Here is a 17,590-nt window from a genome sequence, read left to right as displayed (position 1 = left end):
GTTTTGTTTTGTTTTGTTCTTACTATTATTACTTTTATTTTTTTCTCTATATTAACATTCTATATCTTTTTCGGTTATGTTGCTAGTTCTTCTAAACCAATGCATATGTACTAAGAAATGATGATCATGCATCTATGTAATGATGTTAAGAATTAATGATTGCATATGTAGAATGGTATGATCTCTAAATGTTGGGTTAATTTCTTTTTTTCCGTTAATTAAAAAAAAAAAAAAAAAGAGAAGGGATGATTGGAGCTGGGGGGATACAGACTGTGCAACGGGACTGGATGTAAAAACTCAGAAATGGACAGCACAATACTACCCAATTGTAATGCAATTATGTTAAAACACTGAATGAAGCTGCATGTGAGGTATAGGTTTTTTGTTTTTTTTGTTTGTTTGTTTGTTTTTCTTTCTATTATTGTTTTAATTCTTATTCTGTTGTCTTTTTATTTCTTTTTCTAAATCGATGCAAATGTACTAAGAAATGATGAATATGCAACTATGTGATGTTATTAAGAATTACTGATTGTACATGTAGATTGGAATGATTTCTAATTGTTTTGTTAATTCTTTTTTTAATTAATAAAAAAAAATACATGCTGAAAAAAAAAAAATAGGATTCACCACTTCTGGGTTGGACTAGGGCTGAAGCTAAGGATCGAAAGTTGAAGATATAGAGGGGGCTTTTGACATGTTAGAATAACTGCTTAGAGTCCCCTCTTTCCAATGTAAAAGGCAGGTAATTAAGCCCTTTACTTTTTTCTTCATAAAATGCACTTAGTTGACCCTGGGATTATTTTTAGTATCATTGGGTTTAATGACTCAAGTTAGGAGAAAAGTACCTTTCCCCTGCTCTGGTGTCTGAGAAGCCCCTAATACTCTCTCTATCCTCCATTTCTAATTTCTAATTTTTAGGTCACTTGCTCTTTTGCCTGTTTCGTGCTGTTGCTCTAAACACTGGAGCCTCTTCCTTCTGAAGTCTCACACCTGTTATATATTAGGTGTGAGCATTCAGTACTCCTGTGCTATTTACTATTAGGGCAATTTCTTATATATATACACTCTACAGATGTTTAAGTGTCCTGATATTTCAATGGAAGAGGAAAATCACCTTGTGCCTTTCATTTTTTTAAGGAAAACAGATTTTCTCTTCAGTCATAAAACTTTGGCTCTTGCTAATGGTTTAGGGGAAAGTTAGCCAAGACCTTTTTCCTTATGACCTCATGGAGAAATCCCTGCCATTTAATTGTTGGCACTCTGCTACTTTTTTGTTTTTAATTTATTTATGCAAATCTATTATTTATTTGGCAGTGCTCCAAATAGCATTAGGAACCTAAAACATTGGAAAGAAAGACATCTCACTGTAAGTCATTCTCATACAATTGTATGTGGCTGTCTGCTACCTTTTAATGATTAGAGATAAAAGCGGCCCTTCACAGTCGTATGCTATACACTGAGTTATAAAAATAGGACTTCATATAACATTTTTTTTTAAGCATCAAGTGGGTACTGAAAGAACAGTAAACTACCACCCTGGCTCTCTCCTTTTTTCCCCCACTCCTGTTTTATTATTTATTTATTCTTTTCTCTAATCCTCCGCTATAAGGAATGAAAGCTACAAAATGAGTAAGAAAATACTCATAAAAATATTTGAACATTATTGTTATTAGATTATTTGAATTCTTTTTTTCTATAACTTATTTACCTATGGGTGGCAATAAGGAATAAATAGGGAAGAAAGAATGGGTGGCTGGGTGAAAAATTACACCATTAGCTGAAATAGGAAATATTGGTAGTAGAATAAGTTTTGTTGGGGAATATAATGCATTCAGATAGGGATATGTCAAATGTGATTTACTTAGAGAAAAATTGAAATGTCTGTTAGAGAGTTTGATATTCAGAAAAGAGATAAGGACAAAGACTTGGGAGTCATGGCATGTAGGTAATGGTTGAAGCTAAGGGTCTTGATGAAATTTACCAGGTCAAAAAATATGTTAGTAAAAATTGATAGTGGGGGTCTCTAAAGATAGAAACCTGACATGAGCCTTTTCCCAGAAGAGATGGACAAGTAGCCATCAGAGTAGCAGGAAAAACAAGGAGAAAGAAAGTATGCTGATGAAACAGTTCCCAGGAAAAGGAGGTCCACAGTGTCAAATGTCTCACATAGTTGAAGTAAGATGAAAACTTAAGATGGCTGGATGTGACCATTAGCAAACTGTTTTTATTAAAGCAATTTTAGCAGGATACTGAAATACATACTAGATCACAAAATTGGAGGAGTGAGTTGTAGTTGAAGAACTACAGGCTGCAAGATGTTTGGTAACACAGGAAAGCATAGAGGGGTGGGGTGGGGTAGAGGGAATTGAACGGAATGTGTCACTTTGGGAAAATTTTAAAAATGATTTTATCCAATGCAGTGGAGTGGGAAGAGAGGGCAATATTTTGTGGAGTCAGGGTTTTTCATTCTACCATGTTAAGATACAGACTTTATTGTTAGAATTTGCTGAAAAGTTATTGAACTTGCTATGATTTCATGCTGGTAGGCTATACCTATATATTACCGGAGCTTGTGCTTAACTCTACCTTTATAATTTCACTGTTGCTTACAACTTCGTTCCTTGTTCCTAACAGATTAAGGAATGATATTAGTGTTTTATATTTGCCATGTATTTGTGATGTAATTATACCTAGAGATTACATTTATTTCAACAGGTGTTTCTGATGGACAAAGCAATAGTGACATCGAAGCCCTACATCAAGCTTATTGTCATATAGCCCATTCTTTGGGGGATCAGGAAGAACAAATAGTTGAGAGCAATGCAGTAGAAAATATCAAGAGTTCAGTGAAAGAGCATCCTAAAGACAATGAAGAGTCCTCTAAAAATATCTCCACTACTGAATCTGGTAAAACATATTCTTTTCAGCTACTTGAGACACTCTTTGAGCAGTTTTCAGTGTAGTATTAATTTAAATATAGTTTTCTGTGGTGATTGTTTCTTAACCTCTGAAATTATTTAGAGTGTTCAAATTGAAATCCAGGAGTCATTGATCTAACTCTAAAGTTGGAGTCAGACTTGGGATAAAATTTCAGTTCCTCTTCCAGTGTAGGTTGATCAAATTAAGAAATCACTTGAGTGTTTGCACATTTTTAATTATTTTCCATATATGTATATTAAAGTTATTTTTAATAGGGGATAGTATTTTAGATTCGGCTGAATTCATACTTATCAAATAAATGTATGTGTGGGTATCTATGTGTCTATATATAAACACACATATGTATTTGATAGGTATATCAAGGGAGATTTGCCTGACACAAGCAAGTCTACGGGGGAAATAAAGAATATTACATAGGCCATTTTAGCTTTGTTAATTAGAGAAGATGTAATTTTGGTGGTATTAGACATAGAAAGACAATTATTTTGAGCAATTTAGTTACCATTTTTGGTTGTTACTTTTAACTTCTTTTCCCCTCTTAGATCTTCCCACAGTGGAGGAGCTGATGAAACCTATCAGAATAGATTCCTCTGGGATCAGTGGATTTGATTTACAACCTGTCAGGTATGAATGTTTTAGAGTGTTTTGTGCTGGTTGTTTGCTTGAATTTTTGTTTGTTTGTTTGGTGTTTTGTCATTGGAAATTTTTAGAATTATTTGTTGCACATAACCACAGTAAATGATTAATAGTTCTTTTTAGTTCTTATGAGTCTACCTGCTCTCTTGTTTTCATATTCTCACTCAAGAAACTCATCACAATTTTCCTAATAAGCTAAAAGAAAAATCAACCAGTGCTACTAAAAAAGTTGCTGTTGTTAAGTAGTCATGAAGCTTTTCACTGAAAAATACAGTCTCTTCAGTTTTCAGTAACTCAGAGACATTGATGTCCATGATGAACAGGAACATGAATTTTATTCTGTATATAAGTCATAGATCTGCTTCTTTGTAAACCACGTGGCCTTGCACTTCGTCACAGATTGGTTATCATCTACAAGCATGAGTTCTCTGGTGACTAGAGAAATGGGCTTTGTGAAAATGCTGCAGCTCCAGTGTAGTTAGTGGAAGCATGTGGGACCTTGTTGTCATCTTCCAGCACACAGAATAGCAATCTACAACTTTGCTTTTGTATTGTCCTTACAGCATCAAGTCCAGTATCTCACGTGATCCTCACGACAGGTAGGACAGGCATCTTTATCCCTTCATTCAGGTGATGAAACTGTGGGAAACCCAGTTCAGTGGCAGAGCTTCACAAGAACCAGATAATGGTGATAACAGCTGACACCCATACATGTATCTTCAGCAGACATGTTTTGAGCCCCTTTGTGAACCACATTTTCATCATGTGAATCCACTTGCAGTGATTTCTCGGCCTCATTTGTATGTATGTGCTACTTGAGAAAAAAAATGATAGAGTCAAGCTTACAGTAAAATCCTTGCACTTGAAAGCTAATCCTAGTATTCCTTCCCTGATTTGTAGTGCTATTTATTATTTTTAAAGGGCAGGTTGTGCTTACTCATCATCTCTCATCATCTCTATATGAGGCTAGGTTGGTATTTCTGAAGAGCTTTTCTTATGCATCTTGACTCTTTGTTGGCGTAGGTGGACTCATTTTAGTAATGTGAATTTTATAACAGATTTTTACATTTGCATTTAAAAGCTGAAAACAAGCATACTTACATTAAAGGCATAGCAATAAGAAATTTCATTAATATGAACTTCAATGCATGTATCTACAAACTTTTAATAAGCTGTAGGTTAGATAATCCTATATGTTAATCCTGTAACCTATAATCCTTGAATTTTAGTAGTTTAACACTGTTAAAAATTTATTTCTTGCTCTTATTACACTCTCATATGGGTCAGTAGAAGTTGGGGGGGGCTCTGCTTCACACAGTCACTTAGGGATCCAGCCTTCTGTCACTGACACATAGTTTTAAGGTTGTCATGGCATCAGCCTACCAGTCAATATGGAAAGAAAGAATGGTTTAGCATGCCTTCTTTTAACTGCCTCAGCAGGGAAGTGTTATATTGCTTCAGCTCATATCTTTTTGAAAAGAACCAGCATATCTACTTAACCAGATCCACGGGGGCTACCAAACGTGGTTTTCTCATGTGCCCAGAAAGAAGAGTAAATGAGTTTGGTAGGTGTCTGACCAACCTCTGCCACAGTGCGTCCTCTCATCGCTAAATATCCATTTCATTTTTGTTTAAACATGTAGACCCACTCTCCCCAAAGGAGAGAACTCAAGAAGTCCCATTCAGGACTGCATTCATCTGAAAAGCTGGGATTTCCAGGTGAAACACAGGTCTGGATGTGGCTCCTTATAATCTAGCAATTGATGAAATAAAAAGATGAGTTATGTATCTCTTCGTCTCCACCCCGTATACAATGGTGAAACTGTCATCAACACTCCCATTCAGAAAGGAAAAATGTGGGAAATACACTGCAACTCTGAAATCCACTGTAAAGACCTTGGGAACGGGAAAGTTCCTTCTATTAGACCACTATTCTGCTCTCTAGGAGGAACTACCTTATGAATATTTTGTTCCACATAGCCCCTGGTTTCATTTCCTGGAAGAATTGTTTTAAATGCTGTCATCCTTGACCAAATACTAAGTGAGCTTTTGTGGGGAGAGCATGCCGTTCTTGGGGACTGTACTTCCTCAATCCACTTGCTGACTGAAGATTATTTTAAGGCTCCTAAATGATTGCTGGGTTTTTTGTTTTTATTTTTTTAACAGTCTGCATTTTCTTTGGCATTACAGTTCCTTCAAAAAAGTTTACTAGACTTCTGATCTACTTGCTTCCAGACTCTTCCATGTGTCTAATTACACCCAAAGTTCTTTGCTAAACAGAGGTTTTAAATCTCTTTTATGCCTTTGCTTCCTTGACCCTCTGCTTTTTTTCCCACAGTCTAATTGTAGCCGTGTGAAGATTTTTGGAAACAATAACCTTAGGTGTGAAGGTGTCACCCTTCTTAAGATCTTTCCCAAGCCATCTGCTCAGTTTTTTAACTGAGAAGCCTTGCAAAATATGGTTTTCTCAAAGCATTTTGCAATGCTAAATCTTACTATTTGGGCCTAGACACAGAGGGTGAACCCAAAAGCCCAGAGTTTCCAGACCTTCTTTATTTCCTTTCATTTCTACTTAAAAGCCAGCTCATTCTATCCTGAGCTCATCTCTTTCTTGTACCGTCTGGCCAGAGCAATCAGTAGTAACTGGCACTTGATAACTCCCTGTTCTCAGCTATTTCCTAATACCATAGATTCAGTAGACATTTAGTTTTCTTTATAAGTTATTGTAGGTGACAATTTAGCAAATTTTTTGCCACTGTAAAACATGGGTTTCCATCTCCTTCTCTTACCTTCAGTGTCAGTTTCTTTGCCTCCCTAAACTTGACCACTAAAGCCAGTGACACATATTTTACATTTTATCAACACAGCACTCTCACTGTAAAAGCAAAAATTAGTAAATGGTTTCATTTAAATGCAAGGTGACTGCTAAGTGTAGTTCAGTTGGTGGCATACTTTGGTAAGTATTAGCCAGGTGCTACTACCATTAAGAAGGAAAGAACTGTAATATTTTCTGATGATTCTAGCTACTTTAGAAGCTTTTAATAATTACTGAGAACCTAATCTATGTATTATGAAAATGGCAGTCTTTAAAATTTTTTTAATCTTATTTTGTAGCATACGAAATTAAGTCACCTAATTGATTGTGATTAAATAGTTTAATAACAATTTCCATATTTTTGAAGCTCCCATAATATGGTGATATTTAACCACATTTAGAATGTTTTCTTAAGGAATATTTTTCATCTTTTTAACATATTTTTTTGTCTGAAATGTTATATTGCACTTAAATATTGTAAACCAAAGAAGTTATTTTATTTCAGAATCCTAGTGATTTTTCTGGTTTGCTTTTTAAAAATTACTATGTGTGATGAAATTTATGCTTTTTAGTTTTTATATTCCATGCCTCATTGGCATGAATTATGATTACTTCTTTATTTCTTCTAGTAATATATAAGCTATTTTCCCTACCTCAAATATATGTCAACTTTTGTTAGAAAATATGATTAAAAGATGTAAAAAAATTAATTTAGAAATTCTTAATTGATGTTTCTTACGCAAAAACCACCTCAGTCTTGTTTAGCCTTTCTTTCAAGTAGGACTGAGAGTCATCCATACAATCCTTTATATTATACTGCCTTAAATTATTTCAAATTAAAAACAATTATATGATATCATGGTAGTACACTGTTAACCGATTTTGTAAATAATATGGTTTAACAGTAATGACTTAATTTGAATAGTTGTAGGAATATGTAAATAAAACTGGTATCTGGGGAGTCATATTATACAGGGTTCATTTTCTGTGTCCTGTTTTGTTTTATAGCTCTAAGAAACTGGCGGGTAGTAAAGAAACTGAATTCATTAACCCTTTACCCCTTAAGACAAATTCAAATATGTCTCAAGAGCCACAAGAGAGCCAATTTTTTGACAAAAGTGATAAGAATGTGGTTTTACAAAAGACAACAAATGAAGGTATAGAAAATAGCTGCCCAAGAGAAACAGCTACTGAAGAACAGATAAATAAAATGTACCTTGATATTTTGAAAAAAAAAATATCTGTTGATTCTTCAGTATTACCTCAGGATGACAAAGTTAATAAAGTAAGTGTTTATAATCTAAACTGATATGATATATTGAGAAATAAAGTATATAAATATTGCTGCTAAGTATGTATTCCTTGTACTAGTGGGATTGATTCTATATTAGCCTCCACAGTAGATCCTGGATATTTGTGAATGATATTTATCACAGTAACCTCTAGTCTCCAAATTTAAGAACACCACGATAGCATTAGCTTTCTTTTAGAAGTCATTCTTTACATTTTTTAATTTTTTTAGTGAACACAGTCTAGAATTTGAATGGTATATGAAAATAAAGTTTCATCATTTTAATCTTTTCAATAGGCTGTGAATTAGGAAAGGTGGCGTTTAATAGAAAGCTATTAGCAATTGTAGTGAAACTTTTATTTCACTGTACTCTTTCCACTAGTCTCAGTCTGTTCTACTTTCAGTTATACCAATAATCTATTTGTATTTTATAATTTTGAATTGTGTAATACCATGAGTCATTTCCAGTTCTTTGTAGAATAAGTAGAGTGTTAATACATTTTAAAAGGCATTTCAAGATAAGATTTTATGTCATTTTGAAATATGATCTTCCATGCTTTTTTCCTCCATGTTCATTCCAGTGATTTATTTATCTTGCTTTCTGACAAGCTTATCTTGTTTTATTATTTTGCTTTATTAGTTGTTTCACTTTGTTTTAATACTGACTTTTAAAAGTGTGCTTCAAAATAATAAAATTCCAGTGAATTAGACCTAGAAAACTTTACTCTAGTGTTTGCCTTCCGTAGACTACATTATTAATAATCATATAGTTTGCCAACTGTTACATTTTCATTTACAACTACAGTTGAAGCTCATAAAGAGTTTCTGCTTGTTGTGTGTAGACTTACAGATCTCAGTACGGTTCTGGAGAAGAAGGGGCTATAAGTGGTAAGCAGGTATCATACAAGAAAGCCAGAAGTGCACCTCCTTTACTTAAAAGAAAACCCCACAGTGGATTATATGCGTCAGTTAGGAGCTCAGGCTATGGCAAACCCAGTTCACCACTGAAGACATTTTCTACTCCTGAAAAGAAAACTTCAAATGACATTACAAAAAGCAAAACCTTGAGATCCATTCCCAGCTCAAATCAAGCTAGAAAAAAAGGTAATTGTATATACTCTTTTCATAATAGAATTCTTTGCATGTTATTTTACTTTCCGTATTCCCATGGAAGATCATTAATCTTAAGGTACAGTTTTCTGAAAGACAATTTACAGTAAGTTTTCATCATTAGTTCTAGGTTTTCCTGAATGAGACCCATAAAGAATAGGAAATGAATAGAAGATAGGGCAGTCAAATTCCTCCTTACAAGTTGGCTTTGTAATATCAAAAATGTTTACCAGAGAAGAACTATAAATTCAGAACGCAATGGAAAACTGTGAATGAAACTTGATATAAAGATTGTCTGTAGTAGTTAAATATAGACTTGAAGAGGCAGCATGTTTTATATTACATATAACGCATTTTTTATACATCATACTGCCTCTGTCATTTCCTAATGTAGTCAATTATACTGATGGTAGGAAAGGGTAATTTTCAACTTAAAAGTCCATGTAGTTATTAAAAGAAATAGAAGTGTTGTCAGATCACCCTACCTTTAGACACCAATAGAGACGGGAGAACAATGGAGCCCAAAGCATATTGTTCTTCCTTGTGATTAAACTGAATAGGTGACCAGTTTTATCATTGTGATATGGCAGTAGTTGTGATGAGAACTTACTTCATTAGAAAATTCGTTTCTAGCCTAAAGGTCTTACTTTGCCTTTCCCTACAACTACCAACTCCAGGACCACTTTGACTATAACTTAAAATTCTTTAGGCATTAAGGAGTTCTCTCTGTGTCTGTCTATGTGGGCATGTATTTGCTGCAGCAAGCTAGCATATAAGATGCAAGAGCTATGGCTGATCTATGTCAGAATAAGGGAGAATAGCAATAGGGATTGGCTATTCTGAAGAAACAGGAATATGATTCTGTAGTATTAATATAAGCTTCACTTTCTCCTGTTCTTAATCTAGGTACCTCTGATCCCTTCCCCTAAGGAGCTTTTGTGCTCTGTTATTTTCTTTTCTGTGGAAAATCTGCTTATCATATATCTTCTACTCGTTGTTAATGATCAGTCACTAATTGGATCTAGTACCTACTATTAAAAAAAAATTGAAACTTTTCTTAAATTTTAGAATTATCAAGAGGAGTGTGAATATTTTTCATTAATGTTTTAAGAGTATTCATATTACCCCTTTAAAAGCAAGAAAATGAAATTTTGCTTTTAATAGTATTTAATTCATTATATTTGCTATACAAATTTATCCCCAACATTTTTGAAGCTCGCTTCATCCATATACATTAATTTCACAAATCTTTTTTGAACACCTTGGGCCAGGCATTGTTAGATGTTCTTGGGTTACATCAGTAATCAGAATAGGCAAAGATGCCCTAGTCCTTGTGGAACTTTCAACCTAGTCAGAGTGTGCAGACATTAAACACTAATATGATAAGGAAATATAAAAAGTAGAACAGGAGTGCCAGTGGTAGCATCTGGCAGGTCACAACTGGAAATAGGATAGAATAGACCTCATTGAGAAAGAAGCATTTGGACAAAGACTTGTGGGAAGTAAGGAAATTAGCCATGTGGATATCTGGGAATATTATATTCCAGAACGATGAAACAGCCAGTTCAAGAATCCTAAAACAGGAAAGAATATCTGGCATTCAAGAAACATCTTAGAAGGCATATGGTATATGAGATCAGAGAGTCAAAAAGGGAGTCACATATAGGTTTTTCTAGGCCGTTTTAAAGACTTAGACTTTTACTCTGAAGTGTGACGTGGTGATCCAGTGAAAGGTTTTGAGCATGGAATTGATCTCATTTAACTTATCCTTTAGGCAGATTTCTCTGGCTGCTGTATTATGAATAAATCATAGTAGAAGTTACCAGTTAAAATAAAAGGTGATTTTAGAATCCAGGCTAGAGATGGTAGGGCTTGAACCAGAGTGTTACCAGTAGAGGTGATCAGAAATAGTTGGATGAGAATATATTTAGAGGGTAGACCCAACAATCTGAATGTTTGGTTTGGTATTGTGAAACAGGAGTCATGGGTGATGTTAAGGGTTTTGGGTCAAGTGACTGGAAGAATAGAGTGTCCATCAATAAGGATGAGAAAGAGTATGGTAGAGTAGGTTTGGAGGTGTAGGGAAGATCATCAGTTCTGTTTTTGAGGCAATAAATATGAAATGTTTATTAGACACCCAAGTAGAGATGACAAGGAAGGCAGTTATACATACAAGCTGGAGCTCAGGAACAAGATGGGAAGTGTAGATATGATTAGGGAGTTGTTCTTACAAACTAATATAGATGTTTTTTTAAACCCTGAGATTGACTGAGATTCCCAAGAGAATGAGCATAGCTAGGAAAGAAAAGCAGACCAAAGATTGAGCCCTGGGCACTCTCATCTTGAGATGTCAGGGAGAAGAGGAACCTGCAAATGAATTGGTGTAAGGTTAGAAGAAACCCAAGAGCATGTGGGATCCTAAAGCCAAGTGAAGAAAGTATATAAAGGGAAAGAAATGCTGTATCAAATACTGCTGGGAGGTCAAAAAGATGATGACTGAGAACTGTCCTTTGGATTTAGCAATAATGGAGGGCATTAGTTACCTGAATAAGCAGGTTCTGTGGAGAGGTGGCTGTGAAAGGCAAATTGAGTGGGGAAAAAGAGAAAATGGGAGAGTTGAGTTGGATACCATAAGTTACAGATAACTGTGGAGGCAGGACGCTGTAAAAGGGCGTAAAAAGGTAATGTGGGTATGGGAATTAATTGGGCTCAAGAGAAGTTTGGTTTTGCTTTGTTTTTAATGGGAGAAGTAACAGTATTTTTATATACTTGTAGGAAAGATTCAATAGAAAAAATGATAATGTAGGAGAGAGAGGAAAGAAATTCAGGTGTATAGCGTCCTTGTGGAGAGAAACCGTAATCAGATTTGGTGCACAGTGTAAGGGTTGGCTTTAGATAGGGACATGGATAGTTCTTCTGTGGAATCAGATGGGAAGGAGGAGTATGTGGGTATAAAGGCTGTTAGATGGGTAGATGTAGTGGTGAGAGAATTTGGGTGTTTTCTGCTGATTACTTCACTTTTCTCTGAGAAATAGAAAGCAAGTTCATGTGGTGAGACTGAGAATGGGGAAGGCATTTTGGAGGTTGAAGGAAAGAAGAGAAATGTGAAGTACTCATGCAGAAGAGCTAGACTGTCAACAGCAGTAAGAATCTACTTAAAGTTAGTGATCATGAATTTAATTTGAGACCGGCTAGTATGGTTCTGTGTGTGTGTGTGTGTGTGTGTGTGTGTAGCCACGTTTCACTGCATGATTGCAGGTGTTAGGTAGGTGTACAGTTGGATTTACCAAGAGGTGTAGTTTTTTCAAGTGAGTACAATGAACTGATAAGAATCTGGAAGGGAGATGATGATGTAGGTAAGGGAATGGTTAAAATGATTGACCATGGAATTTAGGTTGAGTGCTGAAGGCGGAAAGGACATCAGAGGTGTGTGGGTCAGTGAAACAGGCAGCATTAAAAGATTGTGAATCCCTGTGGAGTCAAAGGATTTTTGTAATCCAGTTATGGAAGGAATGTTCTGGGCATAGGGATGGTGGTCAGAGAGTAGGTGCCTAAGACAGAGATTAGGGAATGGTTGCATTACTGGTAATGAAAACAGCTAGAGTGTGCTAATGGAAGTGAGTAACCAAGATGGAGAGAACTTCAAGGAACCAAAAGCCAAGGGGTTGAAAGGATCACCTATCCATATATTGAAGTCATCAGTTATTAAGACAGAAATAATGGTATTGTAGGTGGCAGAAAGTCTGGGGCCAAATGGAAGAGAAATGAGGGGGATATGATGTAGAGGTTTGTAGGTGAAGACAACAGTACTTAAATGGCTAAAACGAAGTAATACTCTCAAACTTATTTTCCCTGTCTCAAAATTTTATATTCTGCAGCTATCAGAATAAAATTAAAGCACATTACTAAACTTCTATTAAATGATATACTAAATACTATGTACAATGATAAACTTTGAGTGGCTGTTTTTATACTCAGCTACTTTTTCTCTTTAGACTATTAAGTATGATTTTTTTTTTAATCTCTAAAAAATAAGTTACCCAGAACAATTTTAGTTTTACTCAGTAGCACTATAATTCCTCTGGGATGGTTGTTACTTGTCACAGGTTGGTTTCACCATGAAGCAGACTTTGAACAGAGATCCGTGTGCAGAAATTTGGTTAAGAAATCCAGCTATAGTGGCTTAACCAAATAAAAGGCTTATCTTCATGTAACAAAGAGTAGGAGATAGGCAATTCAGAGCTCGTGCAATTATGCAAAGGAACCAAGCCTCCTCTTCTTTCCTGCTGCAAAATCCTTATGAGACTTTTATCTTTACTATCACACCATGACTCCTAAATCTCAGGTGCAGCCCATGAGGAAGGGTGACAGATAAAAGGTACATCCATCTAAGCCAACTTTTTATCAGAAAAGTAATCACTTTCTTGGAAGCCCCATGTAGGAAACTTTTGCCTCAAGTTTATTAGCCAAAACTGAGATCTTGTGGCCACTCCCATGTGCGGGGAGTCTAAGGAGACAAATAATTTTAACTGCTACCCAGGATAAAATTACGTTTCTCTTATTAAAGAGGAAGACAGATGATGAACTCAGAGTACCTGCCAAGTGGTTGTTTTCCTTTTAATTCTAGTTTAGTTAATTTTCTTTTTAGCCAGTAAAAGCCATGAAAGGGATATTTGTTCATTATTAAAATTTTAAAAATACAGAGATGTACAAAGATGAAAGCAGTGGTTTAGTTTAGTCAGAAATAACTGATACTCACCAGTGAACATCATTTGGTGAACATCATTCCATGCATCTCACTATGTATACAGATAGAAGGAAACATAGATGAGTGGATGGAAGGAAGCAAGGAAGCAGACATACAGATAGATGGACAAAACACAAGAATGGAATCATACTTTAAAATTCTTTTTAAATAAAATATTAAATTTAGTTTTATTTCAATCTATAAGAAGTAAAAGAAACCTCATCCTAAGAAATATTATATCCTAAAAGATCCTTTTAAGTTAACAAAATGGATTATGAAAGCCTTGCAATGGTTTGCTTAACCCTGTTGGTTTTTAAATGAATTTCCTATTTCATTCAGTTCCTTCCCTTTTATGAAACATAAAGTAGTAAAACTCTTACATCTCCCATGCAGTCCTCAAGCCCCTTTTTGTTCTTGTTTTTTTTTTCCTATTTTTACTTTTTTAACATATATTGTATTTATTATATGCTTTCCTAAAACCATAACTCCCCCTATTTTTTGGATCTAGATTTTGGTGCTGATTATTAAAAGGTTGAATGCTTTCCACCAGTCCCTTAGCTATAGCTTCTGCATTCTAGAATTACTTTGATTGGTTTCTTGTTTGACTGAATATTTAAGAAGGGCTCATGGCTTGCAAATTCTGCAGATTTTCATTTTTGAATTTATGTACAAGCAAATTTCTTTTGTGTAAAAGGAAAAAGATACTGCCTATATAACATTATTTAAAATAATGACTGAATTTTACCCACTCAAATGAAGAAATCAAAATTAAGTATTTAGGAAGGGAGAAATTCTGGTGTAAAGGACTGGCAGACTCCAACTATGAACAAGAGCAACCTGCCACTCAGCTGCCTCATCGTAAGGAGAATCATAATATTAGCCAGTCACACCACATTCATTGGCCACATTAATGGACCTCCAATAATTTGGAAGGATTAATGCCAGTTTTTCAATGACTCAAACAATTACTTTATGAATGCTTTAAGAAATTTCTCCAGAAAAACTTTAATAGTTCAAGTAGTGTGATTATAACTGTGTAAGGAAAACCTCCCCATGCCTGGAAAAAAAAGGTTGAAAAGAAATGTCTCTGAGCCGGAGGTATTGATCACTTATTTTTTTTATTAACTTGTCCATATTTCCCAGATCTATCATGATCCTGCATTGCATTTTTAATGAAAAAATAATAAACTTTGTATTTAAAAAGTTAGTATCAGGCAGTGTGACGGTGGCTCTGGCAGAATTCTTGCCTGCCATGCCCTAGACCCAGGTTCAATTCCCCATGCCTGCCCATGCCAAAAGAAAAAAGCAACAGATCAAAAAGTTAATATCCCAAACAAATTATATTAAAAATGTAATTTGAGACTTTTTGTTTACCTTCAAGGCTGAGGCAATCAGATAATATTTATTGAGTTTTCAGCTCAGGACTGCAGGATTTGAATTGGGCCTTAAGGTCTCGTCTATGTATTTTCCTCAAATATTATTTATTATTAACTAGATAATATATTAGTCTAAGAATTATTTTAACTGTTTAGACATTTTCAGGGTACCTTAAAAGCTAAAAACTTGACTAGAATATACATTGATCATATTTTTTCTAGTTTACCGGAGTATTTAGTATGTATTATTCCTTAATCTTTTAAAATCAAATTTGGATTAGCTGCTATTAAGTCTCTATGCAATTTATACAACTCTATTGATACCATAATATCTTGTTTTTTATTGTTTCTAAGAATTGTACTTAGAAAGCACATTTAATCAGAACTAAAATGCTTCATTCATAAAGCTATCAGCTGTTTTTTGATCATTTGGAAATTCTTATTATTCCTGACAACATTTAAAGGAAGAGTTCATTTAAAGTGATAAAGCTTGAAGTTTTCCCAGTTCACATTTCCTCACATTTATTTAGCTCCATTTGTTATTTGACAGGAGTCTTGGGTCAATTAGCCATCTATGTCAAATTGAGTAGAACATTGATTGTGGGTAGCAATTATCCTGAGTGCAGTGTCATTTATTACAATGAAACACTGTTATAGTGTTATCTATCAGCACATTTTAAGATACTCATTTTTTCTTAACATCCTGGATCTAGTGTTTTTCTTAGTGTTCCAAACTTATTGTTACAATTAGAATTTGTTTTATTTGTGGTGTCTTTATCCATTGTTTTACGATATTTAGAAATCTTATCTGGAACAAAACTCATCAAGCCTGCTGCCCTGGATAAACCAGCTCCCAAAAACGAGACTTGCCTGGCTGCTCCCAAGACTGAAGTTCCTACAGAAACCAATCCCAGTGTTTACTTTCAGCATGTAGGTATTGAATTTCAAAATAATATCCATGTATTTTAATATTCTAAAATCATATTAAAATAAATTATAGTGGGTATCAGGAAAGGCACGCACAATTTCTGTTTACTGGGTCCAAAAAATAAACATAACTTATAAATAATGAAATAAAACAAATACGAAATTTATTTTTCTTCAAGAATGATACTCAAATCACTCTTTTTGAGCATTTATTGATTTTCTTCTGGGGTAAAACTATTAACTATGTCATTTTTATTCTCTGGGTTTTTTTTTCCTATCTGTCTTCAAATCTTATATGTAAAGCTACTGTAATGAAGTAATGTTTTCCTCTGATAGGATTCTTCAGGATACCATAATCATAATGGTAACAAGGAAACTGAACTATTTATGTTTAAAAGAGTTCAGGAAGCTGAGGGAAAATGGAGGGGTGCACAAACCCTAATTGAGCAAATTAAAGTGACATTTTCAGAAAAAGAGAGAGAACTGGAAAATAAGATGGAAGAACTAAAGAGAAAACAGGAAAAAGAACTCTTCAAACTTAATCAAGAAAATTATATTCTTCAAACCAAGGTACTAGTCACATTTTCCTATTTTCGCTTTTATTGATTTAAAAAATCCTAGCCTGTACTCCCTGCTAAATGCATTACCATCTTTCTGTTCCTAAGCTTGTTTGACTTGACATGTCTGTATTATAAAATGTAGACAGGATTCTCCAGAGTACCTCCTTGCAAGAAAGCCTAAATTGAATCTCCTGAGGAAAAAAAATAAATAAATTTAAATTGAGTTGTTTTGAAGGCTTTCTTCTGTTAGCAGTCCTTTAAAAACAAATCCTTCAGTTCACTGTGACCTTCAAAAAAAAAATAGTTTCCAGAAGAATTGTCATAGAAGGTCTAGATTCAGATAATGATACTAAAAGGGAATGAACAGCATAAAACATCACTGTGCTAATTTAACTAAGTTGGTGGTCTGTGAAATTCTAATGTGGTGAATAGACAACTTTATATCTTTGCACCTTGATTTTTCTCTTATTCTTCCTTGCTTCTCACTTCATCATTTCCTTCCCCAAATTAAAAAAAAAAAAAAAATGTCTGCATTTCCTCAAAGTTAAATAGTTTTGAAGAAGCAAACAAGAAACAAAGGTGGCATTTTGGAGAAGCAACTGATCCTGTCACCGAAGAAAAATTAAAGCAAATCCAAAAAGAAATACAAGAACAAGAGACACTTCTTCAGGGATATCAACAGGTGTGATAATTCTTCAGTACATTATAAGCTTATTCTTAAGATCCTTTCGTTATAAAAATGAGACATGTTACAATATTTCTGTGCTCTTTTAACTGGTAATGGAAATTCTGGCAAATAAAAGGAAGTAATGCTTTGACTAATCTGCACATTTCTCATGGACAGAATTAAAGTGAGTAAGAGCATATGTCCTGGATTCAAAGAATCTGATTTTGAGTTTTAGCTCCACCATCTCTTGCGTAACCTTGGACAAATCACTTCATCTTTCCTCTTTCTCAGCCAGTTTCCTCATCTGTGAAAGGAAATATAGTACCTCTTTCACAAGGTGGTTGTGAAATTGAAATCAAACCATGCCGACCAACATCTTAGCTACACAGTAACCAATCAATGAATGTTATCTGTTAGTATTTTTTTTAGCGATGTTCCTTAGAAACTGTCCTGTTTTCCTTTAGTTTTCTGTGCTACTTTTCATTACATAATACTGGCTAATTTTGATATTATATTTGGAA

At 34.5% G+C, this 17,590-nt stretch overlaps 1 protein-coding gene across 1 annotated transcript in view; it reads left to right on the top strand.

Annotated features, from left to right (window-relative positions):
• CEP162 (centrosomal protein 162) overlaps positions 1-17,590 on the top strand; it is an 83,407-nt gene that overhangs the window by 21,129 nt on the left and 44,688 nt on the right. The window contains 7 exon segments of the mRNA XM_077162353.1: positions 2,716-2,907; positions 3,483-3,564; positions 7,400-7,676; positions 8,525-8,786; positions 15,715-15,845; positions 16,179-16,412; positions 16,947-17,084. Coding sequence (XP_077018468.1) covers positions 2,716-2,907; positions 3,483-3,564; positions 7,400-7,676; positions 8,525-8,786; positions 15,715-15,845; positions 16,179-16,412; positions 16,947-17,084 — 1,316 coding nt within the window.

This window comes from Tamandua tetradactyla, chromosome 5, assembly GCF_023851605.1.
Source record: "Tamandua tetradactyla isolate mTamTet1 chromosome 5, mTamTet1.pri, whole genome shotgun sequence".
In the NCBI taxonomy this organism is placed as follows: Eukaryota; Metazoa; Chordata; class Mammalia; order Pilosa; family Myrmecophagidae; genus Tamandua; species Tamandua tetradactyla.
This window is presented reverse-complemented; position numbering and strand designations above follow the sequence as displayed.